The 23,169-nt window shown below is 41.8% G+C and overlaps 1 protein-coding gene and 2 pseudogenes across 3 annotated transcripts in view; all 3 read left to right on the top strand.

Annotated features, from left to right (window-relative positions):
- The window catches only part of CASP8AP2 (caspase 8 associated protein 2), a 51,769-nt gene extending 40,487 nt beyond the window's left edge, over positions 1 to 11,282 (top strand). For all 3 annotated transcript variants that reach the window (XM_011984423.1, XM_011984422.1, XM_011984424.1), the window contains exons 8-11: positions 959 to 4,094; positions 6,118 to 6,217; positions 8,200 to 8,252; positions 10,651 to 11,282. In XM_011984423.1, the coding sequence (XP_011839813.1) occupies positions 959 to 4,094; positions 6,118 to 6,217; positions 8,200 to 8,252; positions 10,651 to 10,654 (3,293 nt within the window). In that variant the 3' untranslated portion in view covers positions 10,655 to 11,282. The remainder of the gene's footprint in view (positions 1 to 958; positions 4,095 to 6,117; positions 6,218 to 8,199; positions 8,253 to 10,650) is intronic.
- Positions 11,283 to 13,355: 2,073 nt separating this feature from the next.
- LOC105542786 lies at positions 13,356 to 13,777 on the top strand (annotated as a pseudogene).
- Positions 13,778 to 21,886: 8,109 nt separating this feature from the next.
- LOC105542785 overlaps positions 21,887 to 23,169 on the top strand; it is a 7,902-nt pseudogene continuing 6,619 nt past the window's right edge.

Below are 23,169 nucleotides of genomic sequence, written 5' to 3'. Positions count from 1 at the left end.
TTTTTAGTAGAGACGGGGTTTCACCGTGTTAACTAGGATGGTCTCGATCTCCTGACCTTGTGATCTGCCCGTCTCGGCCTCCCAAAGTGCTGGGATTACAGGCTTGAGCCACCGCGCCCGGCCTCCCAGCTAATTTTTGTATTTTTTTTTTTAGTAGAGATAGTGTTTGACCATATTGGCCAGGCTGGTCTCGAACTCCTGACCTTGTGATCTGCTCGTCTTGGCCTCCCAAAGTGCTGGGATTACAGGCGTGAGCCCCCACACCCAGCCAGAGTTGTTTTTTTGTTTGTTTTTGTTTTTGTTTTTCTGAGACAGAGTATCACTGTGTCGCCAGGCTGCAGTGCAGTGGCATGATCTCGGCTCACTGCAACTTCTGCCTCCCAGCCCATGTGATTCTCCTGCCTCAGCCTCCCAAGTACCTGGGATTACAAGCACCCGCCACCATGCCCGGCCCTGAGCACTTTTTGAGACCAATAAAAACCAGAGATACAGGCCAGGCGTGGTGGCTCACACATGTAATCCTAGCAGTTTGGGAGGCTGAGGCAGGTGGATCATGAGGTCAGGAGTTCGAGACCAGCCTGGCCAACATGGTGAAACCCTGTCTCTACTAAAAATAAAAAAATTAGCTGGGCATGGGGGCAGGCGCCTGTCGTCCCAGCTACTAGGGAGGCTGAGGCAGGAGAATTGGCTTGAACCCAGGAGGTAGAGGTTACAGTGAGCCAAGATTGCACCACTGCACTCCAGCCTGGGTAACACAGCAAGACTTCTCAAAACAAAATCAATGATGCAAGTATTAGGCATTAACATTCTGCTTCAAAAAGAACTAGTAAAATAGTGAATTGCCTCAGTATTTAATTTTTTGTTACATGTAATATTTAATATGGACATGTCAAATGACTAAACTTCAATATATTTTTATCTTCTATAAGTGTATTTAATATATTTTTCTCTTCTACAGATGTGTTTTTACCAAATTCAGCTCATTCTACCTCTAAGAGTCAGTCTGATCTCAATAAGGAAAATCAAAAGCCAATTTACAAATCTGACAAATGTACAGAAGCAGACACATGTAAGAATTCACCATTAGATGAATTAGAAGAAGGGGAAATTAGAAGTGATAGTGAAACATCTAAACCACAAGAAAGTTTTGAAAAAAATTCCAAGCCTAGAGCGTCGGCTGATGTGCGGAAGTCAAAGACTATCCCACGACATGGGAAAAGTACTGTGGGTTTGGATAAAGACAGTAGGAAAACACATGTAAGAATCCATCAGACCAATAACAAATGGAATAAAAGACCTGATAAATCTAGCAGATCTTCAAAAACGGAGAAGAAAGATAAAGTGATGAGCACTTCCAGCTTGGAAAAAATAGTTCCAATTATTGCTGTACCCTCTTCTGAACAAGAGATCATGCACATGTTACGAATGATAAGAAAACATGTAAGGAAAAATTATATGAAATTCAAGGCAAAATTTTCATTAATACAATTTCATAGAATTATTGAGTCAGCAATTTTGAGTTTTACATCTCTAATTAAACATCTCAACTTACACAAAATCTGTAAGTCAGTGACTACCTTACAGAAGAATCTCTGTGATGTTATAGAGTCTAAACTTAAGCAAGTTAAAAAGAATGGCATAGTTGATCGTTTATTTGAACAGCAGCTACCAGATATGAAAAAAAAATTGTGGAAGTTTGTAGATGACCAACTTGATTATTTGTTTGCAAAGCTTAAGAAAATCTTAGTTCAGTTTTGTGATTCCAAAAACTTTGGAAGAGATAGTGATGAAGGCAAACCTGAAAAAACAAGTAAACAGAATGCACAGTATTCAGATTGTGAGAAAGGGAGTGGTTACAACTCCAACAAAGAATTGCTGAAAAAAAAATTATCAAAATCAGAAGACTGTGTTCATTATAAGTCTTTAGTGGGATGTAAAAAATCTGAGGAAAAATATCAAGACCAAAATAACTCCAATATTAACACTGTAAAGCATGACAGTAAAAAAAATTTTAACAACTGCTTTGATAATACAAAGAACTCTCAATCCGAAGAGCGCTCCTTGGAACTACACTGTTCAAGCACCCCAAAGTCAGAAAAAAATGAAGGAAGCAGTATAGAGGATGCACAGACATCCCAGCATGCAACTTTGAAGCCAGAACGAAGTTTTGAGATTCTTACTGAACAGCAAGCATCTAGCCTTACTTTTAATTTAGTGAGTGATGCACAAATGGGTGAAATATTTAAAAGTTTGTTGCAAGGTTCTGATCTTTTAGATAGTAGTGTTAACTGTACTGAAAAAAGTGAGTGGGAGTTAAAGACTCCGGAGAAGCAGTTGCTAGAGACTCTTAAGTGCGAGTCTATACCAGCTTGTACAACAGAAGAGCTAGTTTCAGGGGTGGCTTCTCCATGTCCTAAAATGATTAGTGATGATAATTGGTCATTATTATCATCTGAGAAAGGTCCATCTCTGTCTTCAGGGCTTTCATTGCCAGTTCATCCTGATGTGTTGGATGAAAGTTGTATGTTTGAAGTGTCTACTAACCTACCTTTAAGTAAAGATAATGTGTGTAGTGTAGAAAAGAGCAAGCCCTGCGTTTCTTCCATACTTTTTGAAGATCTAGCAGTCTCTTTAACAGTACCATCACCTCTGAAGTCAGATGGTCATCTCAGTTTTTTAAAGCCTGATGTTTCGTCTAGTTCAACTCCTGAAGAAGTCATTAGTGCTCATTTTAGTGAAGATGCATTACTTGAGGAAGAGGATGCATCTGAGCAAGATATTCATTTAGCTCTGGAGTCTGATAATTCAAGCAGTAAATCAAGCTGTTCTTCTTCCTGGACAAGCCGATCTGTTGCTCCAGGCTTTCAGTACCACCCTAATCTACCTATGCATGCCGTCATAATGGAAAAGTCCAATGATCATTTTATTGTGAAAATACGACGTGCAACACCATCTACCTCTTCTGGTCTTAAACAGAGTATGATGCCTGATGAATCATTGACATCTTTGCCCAGACATGGAAAGGAAGCTGATGAAGGAGCAGATAAAGAATATATTTCATGTCAGAACACAGTTTTTAAATCTGTGGAGGAATTGGAAAATTCCAACAAAAATGTTGATAACAGCAAGTCAACTCATGAAGAACAGAGCTCTATGATACAAACACAGGTTCCTGATATATATGAATTTCTTAAAGATGCTTCAGGTAAAATGGGTCATCGTGATGAAGTGTCTGATGAATGTTTCAAATTGCATCAAGTATGGGAAACAAAAGTGCCTGAAAGCATTGAAGAATTGCCTTCAATGGAAGAAATCTCACACTCTGTCGGGGATCATCTTCCAAACACATACATAGATCTAACGAAAGATCCAGTCACTGAAACCAAAAACTTGGGGGAATTCATAGAAGTAACAGTTTTAAATATTGATCAGTTGGGATGTTCTGGAGGCAATTTAAATCAAAGTGCTCAAATATTAGACAATTCTTTGCAGGCTGATACTGTAGGTGCTTTTATTGATTTGACACAAGATGCTTCAAGTGAGACTAAAAATGAAGGTAATCATCCTGAATTAGCTGTTGAAGACTTGGGATGTGGGGTGATACAGGTGGATGAAGATAATTGTAAGGAAGAAAAGGCACAAATGGCAAACAGGCCTTTGGAGTGCATTGTTGAGGAAACCTATATCGACTTGACCACAGAATCTCCCAGTTCATATGAAGTAAAAAAGGATGAATTAAAATCAGAGCTAGGATCAAATTGTGTTAACTCGGAGTTGCCTGGGACTTTGCATAATGCTCACAAAAAGAGAAGAAACCTTTCTGATCTAAATCATTCTCATAAAAAACAAAGAAAGGAAACAGACTTAACCAATAAGGAAAAGACCAAGAAACCTACCCAAGATTCTTGTGAGAATACTGAAGCTCACCGAAAGAAAGCCAGTAAGAAGAGGGCCCCTCCTGTGAATAAAGATCCCTTATCATTAAAGGCAACCCCAGGAATTAAGGATTCATCAGCAGCACTTGCCACTTCTACGAGCCTTTCTGCAAAGAATGTTATTAAAAAGAAGGGAGAAATTATCATTTTATGGACAAGGTAAGAATCTTGTGAGGCATTTAAATCACCAGGAAATTTTGAGCTCAGAAATCTAATCTGTCTGGCTGGGCACGGTGGCTCATGCCTGTAATCCCAATACTTTGGGACGCTAAGGCAGGTGGATCACTTGAGCCCAGGTCCCAAACCCAGGAGTTTGGGACCAGCTTGAGCAACAAGGCAAATTTATGTCTCTATAAAAAATACAAAAATTAGGGCCGGGCGCGGTGGCTCACGCTTGTAGTCTCAGCACTTTGGGAGGCCGAGGCGGGCAGATCACGAGGTCAGGAGATCGAGACCATCCTGGCTAACATGGTGAAACCCCGTGTCTACTAAAAATACAAAAATTTAGCCGGGCGTGGTGGCACGCGCCTGTAGTCCCAGCTACTCAGGAGGCTGAGGCAGGAGAACGGCAGGAACCCGGGAGGCGGAGCTTGCAGTGAGCCGAGATAGCGCCACTGCATTCTAGCCTGGGCAACAGAGCAAGACTCCGTCTCAAAAAAAAGAAAAAAAAAATACAAAAATTAGCCAGGTGTTGTGGTGCAGGCCTGTGGTCCCAGCTACTTGGGAGGCTGAGGCAGGAGGATCACTTGAGCCTGGGAGCTGGGAGGCGATTGTACTCCAGCCTGGGTGACAGAGCAAAACCCTGTCTCAAAAAGAAAAAAAAAAAACCTAAAGATACCTAATCTGTCATGTCTTCATAACTTTATCCTAAAATAAAGAAAATGATGACTTCAAAAGTGGCCAAATTTAGTTGAAGATACATTCTAGAGTACAGTCCTGCTGTACTGTTGTACAGTCTAGAACAGTGGCTCTTAACCAGAGGTGTGCAGTAGCACCATGGATAGAAGTTTTCACTTTGAAAAGCTCTAGTGTGAAGTTAAAAAGAAAAAAGTGAAGTGAAAAAAAGTGAAAAAGTGTGTTTTAGCTTCACTTTTTAAATTAAAAACAATTATTTCATTTGGAAGGAACTGGTGTAAGCACATCTTAGAGGGAATGACAAGTGATGAAACAGCCAAAAATGGGAGTGTTGGTACAAGTTGGTGCAAAACCACAATTACTTTTGCAGCAACCTAATAATTTGATTTTTCTTCCAAATTAGAAGTTTACAGTTTTGTAAACCATTTGTACTTTTGAGGGTTTTTGTTTGTTTTGAGACAAAGAGTTTCACTTTTGTTGCCCAGGCTGGAGTGCAGTGGTACCATCTTGGCTCACTGCAACCTCTGCCTCCTGAGTAGCTGGAATTACAGGGGCATGCCACCACGCCCAGCTAATTTTGTATTTTTAGTAGAGACGGGGTTTCTCCGTGTTGGTCAGGCTGGTCTCAAACTCCTGACCTCAGGTGATCCGCCCACCTCCCGAAGTGCTGGATTATAGGCATGAGCCACCATGCCCGTACACTTATGAGTTTTATATGAACTGTTTAAGGAAATCAAGACCCCATTCAGATGTAAAAGTAACCACAGTTATGAATCATTGGACTAGAGGTAGATATACTTGACTAGAATGCTTAATGAGAGAAGCTTAATTTTGTGAAAACTGGTGATCAGTTTTGTTAATTCCACAGTCCTCAAATCCCCATTTCAGGTAACTTTGCAGATGGCAGTATAAAATCTCAGCAATTGTATTAATACACATTTGGTCAGAGTATGTAGTAAAAGCAGAGGTCTGGGAATTAGGAGATGTGGATTCTATTTTAGTTCTGGTTCTTCTGCTTAGTATGTCTGTGACTGTCTTTGGGCCCTAAGTTTTTTAGTGTATACATTAAAGGTAAAATTAAAAAGAAATACTTTAATTTTGTTATTGGAAAAATAAATCAGTACGTTTGTTATAGAATACATATGAACTCATAGAGCAAAATCATCTAAATCTTATTTCTCAGAGATACCCATTGTCCATATTTTGATATATACACTTTTTCCTATGGGTTTAAATTTCCCTGGTTGGTGGACTTTAAGGCAGTGGGATTTTTATTACCTTTCTACTACAGTGTACTAAGACTAAATACCATTTTTTTCCTCCTCAGAAATGATGACCGGGAAATTTTACTGGAGTGTCAGAAAAGAGGGCCATCATTTAAAACATTTGCATATTTAGCCGCCAAGTTGGATAAAAATCCAAATCAGGTAACTACCCAATTTTTACATCTCTATTGGCTAAATACTTAAAATTTAGGCTGGGTGTGGTGGCTCCCACCTATAATCCCAGCACAGCCAAGGCGAGAGGATCCCTTGAAGCCAGGAGTTCGAGACCATCCGGGCAACATGGTAAGACCTCTGCCTCTACAGAAAAATTTTTAAAAATTAGTGGGTGCTGTCGTGTGCACCTGTGGTCTCAGCTACTCGGGAGGCTGAGGAGGGAGGATCGCTTGAGCCCAGGAGTTCAAGGCCAACATAGTGAGACCATGTCTCTACAAAAACCAAAAAAGTTAGTAGGGCATGGTGACATGCACCTGTAGTCCTAGCTACTCAGGAGGCTGAGGCAAATGGATCGCTTGAGCCCAGGAGGTTGAGGCTGCAGTGAGCTGTGATCATGCCACTGCACAGCAGCCTGAGACAGAGTGAGACCCTGTTTCAGACAGACAAAGTAAATAAATAAATGTTTAGATTGAATTTTTTTTTAAATTAAAGTTAGTTTCACTCAGTTTTTTTTTGTTTGTTTTTTTGTTTTTGTTTTTTTTTGAGACGGTCTCACTTTGTTGACCCTGCTGGAATCCAATGGCGTGATCTTGACTCACTGCAACCACCACCTCCTGGGTTCAAGTGATTCTTGTGCTTCAGCCACCCAAGTAGCTGGGATTACAGGTGTGTGCCACTACACCCAGCTAATTTTTTGTATTTTTAGTAGATTACTGGAGAGACAGAGTTTTGCTGTGTTGGCCAGGCTGGTCTTGAACTCTGGGCCTCTTATGATCTGCTAACCTCAGCCTCCCAAAGTGCTGGGATTCCTGGTGTGAAAAAAATGTTTTAAGAGATGGAGTCTCATTATGCTGCCCAGGCTAGATTTGAACTCTTGAGCTGGCTTAGATTTACTTTTTGAGTGTTAGAATATGTAGATATTTATTAGCCAGCCTCTTTAAAAGTATGACTCAGTGTAGGATTGTTAAAAACTTGGTAACTGTGGAAGAAGTATGACTGGGACAATCCTGATTGTTTTGTAAACTGATGTTTGCTTAAGAAATATTAATGCTTGTAATCCCAGCACTTTGGGAGGCCGAACTGGGAGGATTGCTTGGGCCCAGGTTACAGTAAGCTATGCTCTTCACACTGTACACTCCAGCCTGGGTGACAGAGCTAGACTCTGTCTCTTAAAAAAAAAAAAAAAAACAGACCGGGCGTGGTGGTTCACACCTGTAATCCCAGCACTTTGGGAGGCTGAGGCAGGTGGACCACCTGAGGTCGCGAGTTCAAGACCAGCCTGACCAACACGGAGAAACCCTATCTCTACTAAAAATACAAAAAAGTTAGCTGGGCGTGGTGGCGTATGCCTGTAATCCCAGCTCCTCGGGAGGCTAAGGCAGGAGAATCACTTGAACCTGGGAGGCGGAGGTTGCAGTGAGCCGAGATCGCGCCATTGTCCAACCTGGGCAACAAGAGTGAAACTCCATCTCAAAAAAAAAAAAGTTCAGTATTGAAAAATTAACTAATAATCACCTTTAGTATGAAGATTTTTTTCTTTTTTGAAATGGAGTTTCGCTCTTGTTGCCCAGGCTGGAGTGCAATGGCATGATCTTGGCTCACTGCAACCTCTGCCTCCTGGGTTCAAGCGATTCTTCTGCCTTAGCCTCCCGAGTAGCTGGGGTTACAGGTATGCACCACCACGCCTGGCTAATTTTGTATTTTTAGTAGAGACGGGGTTTCTCCATGTTGGTCAGGCTGGTGTCGAACTCCTGACCTCAGATGATCCGCCTGCCTCGGCCTCCCAAAGTGCTGGGATTACAGGCATGAGCCACCACACCCAGCCATGAAGATATTTTTCTAAACATTACTTTACCTCTTTGTTATTGAAGGTGACTTTTTCTGTCTTTAGCTGTCTTATGAAAGTATTCTTCAAAGATGAGAAAAGATTATGAGGTATTTATAATTAACACTCATTTTTAAATTTTCAGGTCTCAGAAAGATTCCAGCAGCTAATGAAGCTCTTTGAAAAGTCAAAATGCAGGTAGTTAATGGTTACACTACAGGAGACTACTAAAATAAATGTTTGACACTGTAGTTGTGCAGTTAATGGCCTGTTAGTCATTGAAGATGTGAATAGTAGGTGAGAGACATCCAGTTGAGTTCCTGCTTCAGTCACAGGTTGGAGGATGGTTGCTCGAGCAGGCATCTAAGGTGACCTCATCCACAGGGACGTGCTCAGAGTGAAGCCTGCTGCAGTTCAGATCAGCATGGCATCTCTCCTCAACCTTCTGATTGCTGATGAGCCTAAGGTGGGGGGAAATCCATTTGATTAATAATAAAGTTTTTATAGATAAATATAAAATCAAACGTTCTTGAATAGCAGTATGTGGTTCATAAGCAGTGAAGTCTGTGTAGTGATGGTAATTTAATATTTCTCACATTTTTAATTAGTGCTAATTAAAGTACAAAACATAAAGTCTATGGTCATCTAAATTGATGACATGATTTACCATATTAAATTGTTAATGTTCACAGACATGTTTCCTCAGTTTTTGTTTTTGTACTTGTCGTACAAGTCATTCTTGTACAATACAGGTTTATTAGAGCAATAATATTTAAATTAGCAGCAGAAGGCTGGGCGTGGTGGTACCCTCCTATAGTCCCAGCTACTCGAGAGGCTGAGGCAAGAGGATCGCTTGAGCCTAGAAATCTGAGGCTAGGATACTAGGATTGTGCCTGTGAATAACCAATACACTCCAACCTGGGCAATATAGTGAGACCCAGTCTCTAAAACCTAAGTAAGTAAATAAATTACCAGCAGGTTTTTTCTCTAAGATCTCAGCCAATTGCTTAAATATTTTGGATTTTTATGTAAGCAAAATTTTAAAGATATTTAATGTATCACAATATTTTTAATTGATTTGCTGTCCTAATTATTTGAATGCAAAACATGCAATTTTAAATGAAGTTTGAATTAAATCTGAATAGAAACTATATTTGGACATACAGAGCCAGGCACAGTGGCATGCCTGTAATCCCAGCACTTTGGGAGGCCGAGGTGGGCGGATCACTTGAGGCCAGGAGTTCTATACCAGCCTGGCCAACATGGTAAAACCCCATCTCTACAAAAAATACAAAAATTAGCTAGGCATGGTGGCACCTTTCTGTAATCCCAGCTACCTGGGAGTCTGAGGCATGAGAATCGCTTGAACCTGGGAGGCAGATGTTGCAGTGAGCCAAGATTGCACCACTACACTCCAGCCTGAAAGACAGAGTGAGACTCTGCCTTCACAGAAAGAAAAGAAAAAACAAAAAACTAGATTTGGACATGGAGCACAGTGCTAGTGAGATCTTCAAAACTGTGTAGTAGTTTACTATGATGTTAAATTTCTTTTTTTGTTTGTTTGTTTTGAGACAGTCTCACTCTGTTGCCCAGGCTGGAGTGCAGTGGCATGGTCGCAGCTCACTGCAACCTCTGCCTCTCGGGTTCAAGTGATTATAATGTTAAATTTCTCTTTGTATAATTCAGAATGTGGCCGGGTGCAGTGGCTCATGCCTGTAATCTGAGCACTTTGGGAGGCTAAGCTGGGTGGATCACCTGAGTTCAGGAGTTCGAGACTAGCCCGGCCAACATGACGATACTTCTCTCTACCAAAATTACAAAAATTAGCTGGGCATGGTGGAACATGCCTGTAATCCCACCTACTGGGAGCCTGAGGCAGGAGAATCACTTGAACAAAACACGCACACAACAGAATGTAAGCTTAAATAATGGGGAATTTGGAGAAGAAGCTTATTCTAAAGAACGTTTTTTAATAAAAGCTTATTCTAAAGAACTGGGCAACAGTGGCTTGATTATCTTTTAGATTAACTGTGCTTTTTAAGATTTTTGCTGCCTTTAAGAAATTAAATCAAGTTTCTTTTTTTTTACCTTAATGTTATGATTCTCTTGTGAAGAGAATGTAAATTCTTTTAAATAGAGATGGGGTTTTGCTGTGTTGCCCAGGCTGGTCTCGAACTCCTGGACTCAAGCGATCCATCTGCTTTGGCCTCCCAGAGTGCTGGGATTACAGGTATAAGCTACTGCATCTGGCCAAAAATCTTAAACCATTTAATGAATTTGATATTTGAGATTTTCTTTGCTTGCAGGATAGCACATATTGTGTGTTATTTTATTGGTAGCTTACCTCTTAACTGATTTTTTCCCCCACAAGTACTATAGTCTTATTAAATTTTTATCAATATCAAAGTATAATGATAGTTACCAAACTGATTGCACAGGCTGGTTTTTTTTTAAATTTTGAGACCAATTGGAAGATGAGAAAGCTAGTTTATTGAACACCAATATTGTCTAAATGGAGCTCATTTAAGGTAACATATTATGACATAGTCCTATCAGAAAAATAGAATAATAACTTTAGCATTTTCTTACATTACAGATAAGTTGCTGAATTCCTGGGACTCTTAATTGATATTGCATACTACACAGAAGCTTCAAATTCCTCATGTTTTAAATGAGCACTAGAGGGAGGTTTGTCACCTTTTTGATTACCAGATGATAATCTACATTTGTAATTACTCAATGACTCTAATTTCACATCAGCATGTTCAGCTTGTTCTAGTCATCACTCTGATTTGCTTATCTGTTTTTGGTCAAAATATTTATTTTTAAACATATTAGAACTTATAAAAATGAAAGCAACAGTGATGTATTGAAATCTTAGTTTTGATATTTTAAAGAAATGACTTTGTAGATTAAAAAAATAGTTTTGTAGCATTTTAAACTTAGTGACTATTTAGTTCAAGTGTTCATCCATTTTTTATTTGCTTTTATAATTGCCTCTCCTTGTTTTGGTATATTGTAAAATAATTTAAATAATGTATTTATAAATATGTATAATGATGATGTAAAATACTGTGTGTATATGTATGTATGTGTGTTTCTGTGTATGCACACACATAAAATGGCTTTACCTAGCCAAGGATTTTTTTTATCTGTATAAAACTTTTTGTATAAAGTTTGCTTTCAATAACAGTTATGTATAATAAAACCATGTAAAGTTTTGTTGTATTTTGATTGGAATGTTTTACTTTTATTGTTTTTAGGTAATGATTTAAAAAATCAGAAAGGTAAAAGTCCCAGGGAACATAGGGAGCAATTTTGAAGTGGTTCCTGGTGGGGGTGTGGCTGGCTGAATGACTCTGAGTAGGTTATTTGAGAAAACTGATTGCTGTTGTCTGCCTTCTCACAGCAAGTACTGGAATGGTGAGCCGTATCTCTGCTGCAGTTGTCCTCACAGATAAAATCAGAGTAGCACAATAGCTTTTTGGGTGAAGATTTGGAGAAAACAGGTGTAAGGATTGATTAGCTTGGGCATTACTTCTTCACCCCTCTGCCTTCAGACTCACAGAAGTTCTCAGTTAATAATCTAGGCCCTAGAATCTAGGAAGTGCCTCTCATCATTGCCATTTTTCTCAGGGTGTTCAAAGGAAGAAGCCCTGTCCTAAAGGATTACATATTGAAATAAATAGCAGTGATATTTTTGTGCTAGGGCTCTCCAGCATGGGGCTTGTCTCTTCCCTCTCTTTGAACCTTTAATACCGACTAGAGGGTTGGCCATCAGTCCTTCTCCAGTGCATACTCTCACACGGAAGATCTCATACCACCAGGTAAGTGAGTTCACAAACAGTATGACTGAAAGATACTACTGGATTACATAAGACTTTCAGAATCTAAAATGAAACTAATAAACATTAAAAGATGTTAGCAACGTGATACAAGAAATAATGAAACATTTAAAATAAATAACAATAAATGGAGTAAAAGTAGGATACAGGCCAGGCGCGGTGGCTCATGCCTGTAATCCCAGCACTTTGGGAGGCCGAAGCAGGTGGATCACGAGGTCAGGAGTTCAAGACCAGCCTGGCCAAGATGGTGTAACCGTGTCTCTACTAAAAATACCAAAATTAGCTGGGCATGGTGGTGGGTGCCTATATTCCTAGCTACTCAGGAGGCTGAGGCAGAGAATTGCCTGAACCTGAGAGGTGGAGGTTGCAGTGAGCCGAGATCACGCCACTGCACTCCAGCCTGGGAGACAGCAAGACTGTCTCAAAAATAAAACTAAAATGAAAAATAGGATAGATACAGATGCAGAATAAATTAGTTGGAAAATCAGGCTGAGAAACCCCCAAAAGGAAGCAAAAATAATAATAATAACATAGGAAATACAAAAGTGGATTTAAGCAAGATGGAAGCCAGAAGCAGGTGTGCCAACATTCAGGTAAGAGGCCTAGAAGGAAGAAAAAAATATAGATTGAAAGGGCCATAGGGCGCCAAATGAGAGACATACTGAAATTTAAGAGTATCAAGATAATGAGAAAAATCTAAAAGCTTTTAGAGTAAATGTATAAAGGAACAAGAATAAGATCGACTTCAGTCTTCTCAACAATACTGGATGCAAGAAAGTAATGTATTTAAGGTACTGGACTTAAAGTTTTAATCTAAATTGTCATTCAAATGTGAGTATAATAAAAACATTAAGATTTACCAAAGATCTCTATCCAAAAGAAAAGAAGTCACTGTATCAGAAAAACACCTACACACATTTATTGCAGCACAATTCACAGTTGTAAAGACAGAATAAACCTGAGTGTCCATCAATGAGTGGATAAAGAGAATGTGGTACACATATATCATGGAGCGCTACTCAGCCACACAAACAGAATAAAATAATGTATTTTGCAGCAACTTGTATGGAACTGGAGGCTGTTGTTCTAAGTGAAGTAACTCAGGAATTGAAAACCAGATAACATTCAGGTACAGTGGCTCACGCCTGTAATCCCAGCACTTTGGGAGGGTGAGGTGGGCAGATCACCTGAGATCAGGAGTTTGAGACCAGCCTGGCCAACGTGGCAAAACGCTGTCTCTACTAAAAATGCAAAAATTAGCCGGGCATGGTGGCAGGCGCCTGTAATCCCAGCTACTCGGCGGCTGAGGCAGGGCGAATTACCTGAACCTGGGAGGCGCAGATTGCAGTGAGCCGAGATAGTGCCACTGCACTCTAGCCTGGGCAACAAAGTGAGACTCGGTACCAAAAAACAAAAACAAAAAACCCAGATACCCCTTTTTGCTTCCACTGCCACCATGGCACTCATGAAAAAGCTTGTGGCAAACCAGAGCAGAAAAAAGAAAGAATCGGGTTCTGAAGTTTACTCTTAATTGCACCTGCTGTAGAAGATGGAAACATGGATGCTGCTAACTTTGAGCAGTTTTTGCAAGAGGGGATCAAAGTGAATGGAAAAGCTGGGAATCTAGGTGGAGGGGTTGTGACCATGGAACGGACCAAGAGCAAGATCACCATGACTTCTGAGGCGACTTTTTCCTAAAGGTATTTGAAATATCTCACAAAAAAAAAATATTTGAAGAAGAATAATCTGTGTGATTGGTTGCATGTAGTTGCTAACAGCGAAGAAAATTATGAATTATGTTACTTCCAAATTAGCCAGGACAAACAGGAGGAGGAAGATGAGGGATTAAAATTCATTTATCTGGAATTTTTTGTATGAGTTCGTGAATAAAACTTGGGAACCAGAGGAAAAAAAAAAAGCCAGATACCACATGTTATTGCTTATAAATGGGTATGCAAAGGCATACAGAGTAGTATAATGGACATTGGAGACCCAGAAGGTGGAACAGGGAGGGGATGAAAAACTGCATATTGAATACAATGTTTGTGACTTGGGTGACTGGTGCACTAAAATCCTAGACTTCAGCACTATGCAGTTCATCCATGTAACTGAAAACCACTTGTACTTCAAAAGCTACTGGAAAATTTTTTTAAAAAATGAAAAAAGATTTGCCGGGCCATGTGCGGTGGCTCACGCCTGTAATCCTGGTACTTTGGGAGGCTGAGGCAGGCAGATGACTCGGTCAAGAGATCAAGACCAACCTGGCTGACATGGTGAAACCCTGTCTCTACTAAAAATACAAAAATTAACTGGGTGTGGTGGCGCACGCCTGTAATCCCAGCTACTCGGGAGGCTGAGGCAGGAGAATTGCTTGAACCCAGGAGGCAGAGGTTGCAGTGAGCCAAGATCGGGCCACTGCACTGCAGCCTGGTGACAGAGCGAGACTCTATCTCAAGAAAAGAAAAAGATTTGCCAATGATTCACATTGAAAAAGTTTAAAAACATACTCAACAAAAAGTCCAGAAGATACTACAAAAGCTATGGGGATAACAGTGTTCAGATACCTTGGTAACATGTGTATAGGGGGAGAAAGAATTTTTTAGAAAGCAATAAACCAGAATTATAATTTTAGACAGTAACAACATAATGGCAAGTAGAGGAGATCAAGAAAGCATACAAGTGTTACAGTTCTTGCCTTGTTAGAAAGAAGGTATTGACATAAAAATGTCAAACTTAAAATTGAGGTATGGCATTCACATAGAAAAGTGCATGAAAGAAAGAGAGTTTTCACCAAGTGAACACTTGTGTAACAGCACCCGGAACAAGAATTAGAACATTACCAGCCCTTCAGAGTGCCCCCCATTCCTAGTAATAGTCCTTCCTTCTCCCTACGGACAAACATTATCAGAACACTATTTCTGATTTATATTATCATAGATTAGTTTTGCTTGTCTTTGAACTTCCAAATGAAATTATAACTGTAGATACTATTTGGCTTATTTCATTAATCAGTATGTGAGGTTCATGCCTGTGTTGAGTACAGCAATAGTAAATTCTTTCTCACTGCTGTATATATTTCAGTTGAACCACAATTTATCTATCCTACTGTCGTAGACATTTGTGTTCTAGTTCGGAACTGTTAGAAATAATGCCATTGGCCGGGCGCAGTGGCTCATGCCTGTAATCCCAGCACTTTGGGAGGCCAAGGCGGGCAGATCACGAGGTCAGGAGATCGAGACCATCCTGGCTAACACGGTGAAACCCTGTCTCTACTAAAAATACAAAAACGAAAAATTAGCTGGGCATGGTGGTGGGCGCCTATAGTCCCAGCTACTCGGGAGGCTGAGGCAGGAGAATTGCTTGAGATGGACTTTCACTCTTGTGGCCCAGACTGGAGTATAATGGCGTGATCTTAGCTCACTGCGAACACCACCTCCTGGGTTCAACTGATTCTCCTGCCTCAGCCTCCCAAGTAGCTGGGATTACAGGTGTGCGCCACCACACCTGGCTAATTTTTTTTGTATTTTTAGCAGAGACGGGGTTTCTCCATGTTGGCCAGGCTGGTCTCAAACTCCTGACCTCAGGTGATCCTCCCACCTCAGACTCCCAAAGTGCTGGGATTACAGGCATGAGCCACTGCACCCAGACTTTTTTTTTGTATTTTTAGTAGAGACGGTGTTTCACCATGTTATCCAGGCTGGTCTCGAACTCCTGGCCTCAAGTGATCCACCCACCTTGGCCTCCCAAAGCACTGAGATTATAGGCATGAGCCACCATGTCTGGCCTATTTTATTTTATTATTTAGTTATTTACTTTCTTTTTTGAGACAAGGTCTCACTTTGTTGCCCAGGCTAGAGTGTAATGGTGCAGTCACTGGTCACTGCAGCCTCGACCTCTTGGGCTCAAGTGGTCCCTTCACCTCAGCCTCCCAAGTATCTGGGACTGCAGGCGCACACCACTATACCCAGCTAATTTTTGTATATTTTGTAGAGACAAGGTTTTGCGGTGTTGCCCAGGTTGGTCTCGAACTCCTGAGCTGAAGCAATCCCCCTCCTAGCCTCCCAAAGTGTTGGGATTACAGGTGTGAGCCACCGTGCCCAGCCTACCACTTTTTATTTAACCATTCAGTGGACATTTGGGTTGTTTCCACATTTAAGCTACACTGGAGTATTATAAACACAGGTATTCATATTTGGGCACCTGCTTTCTTTTATTTACTCATTTATTTAATGTATTTTTCCTTTTTACCAGCTTCTACATCAAGAACACAAAGCTTGGCAGCGTGCACTGGCTCATGCCTGTAATCCCAGCACTTCGGGAGGCCAAGGCAGGATGATCGCTTGAACCCAGGAGTTCAAGACCAGCCTGGGCAACATAGTGGGAATCTGTCCTACAAAAAAAAAAAAAAAAAAATTAGCCAGACGTGGTGGTGCCAGTGTGTGGTGGCACACTCCTGTGGTCCCAGCTACTCAGGAGGTTGAAGTGGGAGGATTGCTTGGGCTTGGGAAGTCAAGGCTCCAGTGAGCCATGATTGTGCCAGTGCACTCCAGCCTGGGAGAGAGTGTGAGACCCTGTCTCAGAAAAAAAAAAGGAAAAAATATGTACTGTTTATCAGCTTACAAAAGTTTCTTTCTAGGCCGGGCGCGGTGGCTCACGCCTGTAATCCCAGCACTTTGGGAGGCCAAGGCAGATGCATCACTTGAGGTCAGAAGTTCGAGACCAGCCTGACCAACATGGTGAAACCCTGTCTCTACTAAAAATACAAAAATTAGCTGGGCATGGTGGCACACACCTGTAATCCCAGCTCCTTGGGAGGCTGAGGCTGGAGAATCGCTTGAACCTGGGAGGCAGAGGTTGCAGTGAGCTGAAATTGTACCACTGTACTCTAGCCTGGGTGACAGAATGAGATTCCATATCAAAAAAAAAAAAAAAAAAATTTTCCTCCTTTGTTTATTTTCTCCTTTATTAAGTGTGGTAAAATAAATCATCAAAAAAATTAAATCTTGCAGTTTCAGAATAAACTTAACTATTTTTATTTCATTTTTTCTTAAAACTCCTTGTCAACACAATAAACCCAACTTTAAAGTATTAATATATTATATCCTTTTTAAATATATTGTTGGATTTAGTTTACTATACTAATGTTTGTTTAGGATATTCTGTTGCTTTTTTGTGTGTGAGATTGGCTTACATTTTTTTCTTTCTTAATGTCTTGTAAGGTTTTGGTATCCAAGTTATTATGCTAACTTCATAAAATGAATTGGAATGTGTTCCCTCTTTTTAAATTCTTGAAAAGTTACGTGAGCATAAGCCCATTGCTGAGCTTCTCCTGTGAAATCTGTTTCTTGAACAGAAAATGTATACAATGCCATAATGGTGAATAAGTATTCCGTTTGGCTGTGCTTGTGGTGCTGACAAAAGCATTAAGGTCAGGGAGGTAAATCCATGCTGAAGAATATGTCTCTCCTAATGAGAACAAATTACATTCCCCTCCATGGATAAGGTCAGTCTGATGTAAGAAACCTGCTAGTAGGTAGGTGGCTAGTCCATATTGGGACTTAACTTTGACTTTGTTCTTGACATATTAAGCCCTCCACAATGGAGGCACCCAGGTCAGTTTTGGTGAGTCAAAGTCCATGTCGCTGAGCCCATCGCCTTCTTTCTCACCACCATGGTGATTTTGTATATGGGTCCATTGAGCAAGCACTGGATTTGCAAGGGAAAGACAAGACTGACATCCCCAGGATGTATTATGTTGTTCATCTCATTGAGATTCTCTTCTACAGTAGGTGTCTTTGGTGAACACTTGACATAAAACACAAATGTCTTCACATTTTGTCTCTAATCCTAGAAGCCCCTTCACGATACCTTTTTCTTAGACCTTGTCACATTTTGTTTTTTCCAAGTCTTAAACCATCCAGCCAAACCTTTAACCACTTCCCTTGAATATACATCTTATGTCTGGCCCTCTCCCACTCCAGTTGAAGAAGACAATCATACATGCTGCTCAAAGTTTTACCCCCCAGGAGAATTTCCCTTCATCATTGTCTCCTGGTTAGCGTTGTAACATTGCAGCAGGCCTTTGCTGGTACATCAGTCAGAAACATCTGGAAAATAGGCCCAAATATTTTTTCTCCTCCTCAGTTCACTGGTCATAAGGAACTTCACCTGAGGCTCTAGGTGTTGACTGAGTGAGAAAAGAAGCAGGTACAGTATTGGGTATCAGAGGCGTCTGCTTATGTAACTAATACACCTTCCAGATCTGCTTCAGTCTGATGTTGTATATAACATTTACACTTATTGACGTATTGCTGCTGTGTGTGCCCAACCTTATGGTGGCATGGGTCAGATAATACCCACTTCATTCTGGATATCTCAGGTCACCTGGTCACTTTATGTACCATGGTCAGGCATTCAGTCTCTAACAGCGCATAGCTATGCTCTAGAATGCTGAAGCTCTGCGCTGTGATTCTTTTATTGAGGCTTGCTAGAGCCTCCATGTGACATATTGTATTAGTCAGTTCTCATGCTGCTGATAAAGATATACTCAAGACTGGGTAATTTATAAAGAAAAAGGTTTAGTGGACTCACAGTTCCATATGACTGGGGAGGCCTCACAATCACGGTGGCAGGCAAGAGAGTTTGTGCAGGGGAACTCCCATTTATAACACCATTATATCTCATGAGACTTATTAAGTACCACGAGAACACCATGTGGGAAACCATCCCATGATTAAATTATCTCCACATGGCCCCACCCTTGACACCTGGGGATTATTACAATACAAGGTGAGATTTGTGTGGGGACACAGTCAAACCATATCACATATTTATTAGCTAAAGTTTCTTTGAGTTCATCGAATTTGCTGGGATTTTGCACACTGTTGCACTGCAGCCTGAACTTACTGCAGACCTTTTTCTTTCTCTGTTTCTCAGTAAAACTCACAGCCTTACAGGTTACTCATTTAATGGACCAGAGTAGCATATCAAATGACCTCCATAATTCACAAAGGCTTATCAAGCCTTGCACCTTTTTTTTTTTTTTTTTGTATGGTGTTGGTGATAGTGGTAGTTGCAGTGCAAGGGATAGAAACTACTTTCACTTGGGGAGGACTGGATCTCTAGAAACTTTGCTGAAGTGGCAGGTCCCTTAATTTTTGTGGGGCTTGTATTCTACCCTGTGGCCTGCATTTGTCTTCTTACTAAAACATCTACGGTACTTTTCTCTTGCTCATCAGGTCTAATCAGCATTAGTTATCAATGTAGTAACCCAGTATGTTATTCCGGAGGATATCAAGATCATCTAGACCTCTGTGGTCTAGATTATGGCAGCGAACAGGAAAATTGATGTAGCCCTCAGGCAAGATGGTGAAAGATGTATTGTTGACCCTGCCAGATAAAAGCAAATTGTTGGAGGTTGGCAGCATACATTTTAACACTCGAGGGCCTTATAAAAATCAAGAAAGGAGCCATTCTCAGATGTCAGGCCTGCTCAGCTCATGGAAGCTTAGAATTTTTAAAAAAATACATATATATATATATTTCATAAAAATATGTATTTCTATAAACAACATATAGAATTATTTGAGAGTTTTAAATTTATGAGAGTATTCCAATGTATGTATTGTTCTGTGATTTCCTTTATTCACTCAGATTTTTTTTTTTTTCAAATGGAGTTTTGCTCTTGTTGCCCAGGCTAGAGTGTGTGCGATCTGGGCTCACTGCAACCTCCACCTCCCAGGTTCAACCAATTCTCCTGCCTCAACCTCCCAAGCAGCTGGGATTACAGACATGTGCCACCACGCCTGGCTAATTTTTAAAAATTTTTAGTAGAGATGGGGGTTCACCATGTTGGTCAGGCTGGTCTTGAACTCCTGACCTCGGGTGATCCACCCGCCTCGGCCTCCCAAATTGCTGGGATTACAGGTGTGAGCTACTGTGCCCAGTCACTAAGAATATTTTTTGAAATTTATGTTAAGACAGTTCATTCACTTTGTTCTTTTTTAAGGCAAATGACTTCTGTTAATATTTGCAAATCGATATAGAGAAAAAGTATTTGCCATGTGAATGGCTGCATACTGTGTAACAAGACTAATTAGATTTCTTCCATTAAAGATACCACATCTGGAGCAGTAACTGCAATTGGAGTCAGTGCATGATTAAGGTGATAATTTTCTAAGATCTATTATTCTTTTTCTGTACAAAGGATGAGATAGGTAGTACCATGCTGCACCTTTAGTGTCTTTTTTTTTTGAGACAGGGTCTCACTCTGTTGCCCAGGCCCCAGGTTGGAGTGCAGTGGTGTGACCTTGGCTCACTGCAACCTCTGCTTCCCAGGTTCAAGCAATTTTCGTGTCTCAGCCAACCCAAGTAGCTGGAATTACAGGCATGTGCCACCACACGTGGCTAGGTTTTGTATTTTTAGTAGAGATGGGTTTCACCATGTTGCCCAGGCTCGTCTCGAACTCCTGGCCTCGAGTGATCCACCTGACTCAGCCTTCCAAAGTGCTGGCCCTTTGAAAGGGGCCACTGTGCTTGGCCCCTTTCAAGACTTTAATGGAGGCACTAATCTCTGCAATTGTCCTAAGGATGAAGTATTGTTTTTCTGTGGGGGAATTTAAATCTTCCATCCAACTCTTTCGTCTATTATGTCCTACCTCCTCTGTGTTAATTCCTCTCCTCTTCTTTAATTTCTTTTAGGTTGACTACTTTTAATTCAATTTTACCTCTCTTAACTTTATTGTTCTCTGAGAGATTACACATGCATCCTTTGCTTATCAATGTTTAATATTCTGACTCTGATAAATGCATTCAAGATATTACATCTGTTACTTTTCAGGTGACTTTTTACCTAATACTGTACAAATACAGTTATTAATACAGCATATGTTTTTACCTCTAGTTAACTCTGACAGATAATTTGTACTTTGGGCTGATGTGCCAGGCTAGTGAAAGTTTAATGTCACCTGTCTACCTTTCATTATCATCCTTTTTAAAAAACTAAATGACCAAAAATAGAATAGGCAGATGATAACGATGAACTATCAGTAATTTTAAGCACATTTTATATGGAAAAGAGCAAGCTTAGAAATGTGCCTCAGAGCCGTGATCTGAAACCCTCATTGGATTCTAGTGATGCCCTTGCAGTCAACACCTCTAAGATGGCAAGAAGATTATATGCTTGAGATGTGATTAGTGAAAGACGCTGCACACTGAGAGTTTGGAGACCTGGTCTATCAGCATTGGGCAAGTCGTTTGACCTCTCTGGAATTCTCATTCTTTCTCTAAAAAATCAGACCTAGGTTTCTAAGGTTACTATTGGCTTCCGGATTCTCTATTTAAAAAGAAAAATACTTTCTTGAGTCGTTTGTTTTGACCTAATAGAGTATTGCTACAACAAGAATGGTGACACACACCTGTAGTCCCAGCTACTCAGGAGGCTGAGGTAAGAGGATCACTTGAGCCCAGGAGTTGGAGTCCAGCTTGGGCAACAGAGCAAGACCCTATCTTTAAAATAATAATAATAATAATAATAATAATAGAGTATTGGCACAGAAATGGACGGCATGCTGTGGCGGGGCAGGTGCAAGATGCCGCTGATGGTTCAGGTGCTTAATTTGCAGTAGGGGCTCGGCGCGGTGGCTCATGGCTGTAATCCCAGCATTTTGGGAGGCTGAGGAGGGCACATCACTTGAGGCCAGGAGTTCGAGAGCAGTCTGGCCAACATGGTGAAACCCCGTCTCTACTAAAAATACAAAAATTAGCCGGGCGTGGTGGCGCATGCTTGTAATCCCAGCTACTCAGGAGGCTGAGGCAGGATAATCGCTTGAACCCGGGAGGCAGAGGTTGCAGTGAGTGCCACTGCACCCCAGCCTGAGTGACAGAGGAAGACTCCACTTCATTAAAAACACACACACACACAATAAAATTTGCTGTAGGTGTGACCTCCTGCCCCGCACGGCCAGGAACTTAATCTTGAGGGCCAGCTTGTCGTCCTGTACGCTGCTCTAAACAGGCGGCCGTGGTGCCCATGCAAGTCGACAAGGATCCCCCGGAGGACCTGCAGAATGCACCCGACGTCAACTACGTGGTGGACCCCACCCTGGAACTGGAGCAGTGCGTTGGCGGCTGCAGCTGCCGGATGCGCACCGAGCCGCTGCAGTTTATTGCTGGCTGACTACTGCCCCTTGCTGCGGGCGGAGGCCCTGAAGATGGCACTCTCCTTCCTGCAGATAATCTTTAACGTGGACCTGTACGAAGAGGTCCACCGGAAGCTCTTGGAGGCCACCAGGAATCTGCGGAACTCACCTGACGCCATCCCCGAAAGTGGCGTGGAGCCCCTGCCCCTGGACACGGCCTGGTGGAGGCCACTCAGAAGGAGGCCCTGCTGAAGCTGGAGAAGCCAGACGCAGACCTGAAGAACTACAAGGGCAACTCCACCAAGGAGCGCAGCAGGCGTGGCCACGATGATTCAGCAATGCCCTCAAGTGTCACTCACGGCCTGAGGCTACTGCAGCAGCGCCAAGCACACCATCAACATGTCCTCAATGTCTTCAAGGTCAGCGTCTACTTGCAACATTGGCCTTACGTGCTGAGCCGCGTCTGCAAGGCCGAGTCCATCCTGCAGATTGCCGAGCAGCGAGGACAGCGGGGCAACCAACCAGGCGCAGGCGGTCCTCACCGAACTCCCATGCGCTGCAGGCTTGGCCGAGCTGGCCGCGAGGAAGCACAAGAAGGCTGCCAAATGCTTCCTGCTGGCTCGGTTTGATCACTGTGACGTCCCCGAGCTGCTGTCCCCCAGCAACGAGGCCGTCTTTGGGGGCCTGTGCGCCTTGGCCACCTTCGACCGGCAGGAGCTGCAGCGCCACCTCATCTCCAGCAGCTCCTTCAAGTTGTTCTTGGAGCTGGAGCCGCAGGTTGGAGACATCGTCTTCAAATTGCACGAGTCCAAGTGTGCCTCGTGTCTGAAGATGCTGGACGATGTGGCCACCTTGAGTCTTGAGGCCAGAAGTTTGAGACCAGTTGGGTCAACATGGCAAAATCCCGTCTCTACTAAAAAATACAAAAAGTAGCCGGTTGTGGTGGTGCCCGCCTGTAATCCCAGCTACTCGGGAGGCCGAGGCAAAATTGCCTGAGCCTGGGAGGCAGAGGTTGCAGTCAGCCGAGATCGCGCCGCTGCACTCCAGCCTGGGACACAAAGCGAGACTCTGTCTCCAAAAAAACAAAAAAGGAGGAAATGTAGGACAACCTGCTCTCGGACATGTGTACCT

This window comes from Mandrillus leucophaeus, unplaced genomic scaffold, assembly GCF_000951045.1.
Source record: "Mandrillus leucophaeus isolate KB7577 unplaced genomic scaffold, Mleu.le_1.0 Scaffold268, whole genome shotgun sequence".
NCBI classification, from domain to species: domain Eukaryota; kingdom Metazoa; phylum Chordata; class Mammalia; order Primates; family Cercopithecidae; genus Mandrillus; species Mandrillus leucophaeus.
Note: the sequence above shows the minus strand (reverse complement) of the source record. Positions and strands in the feature narration are given on the sequence as shown.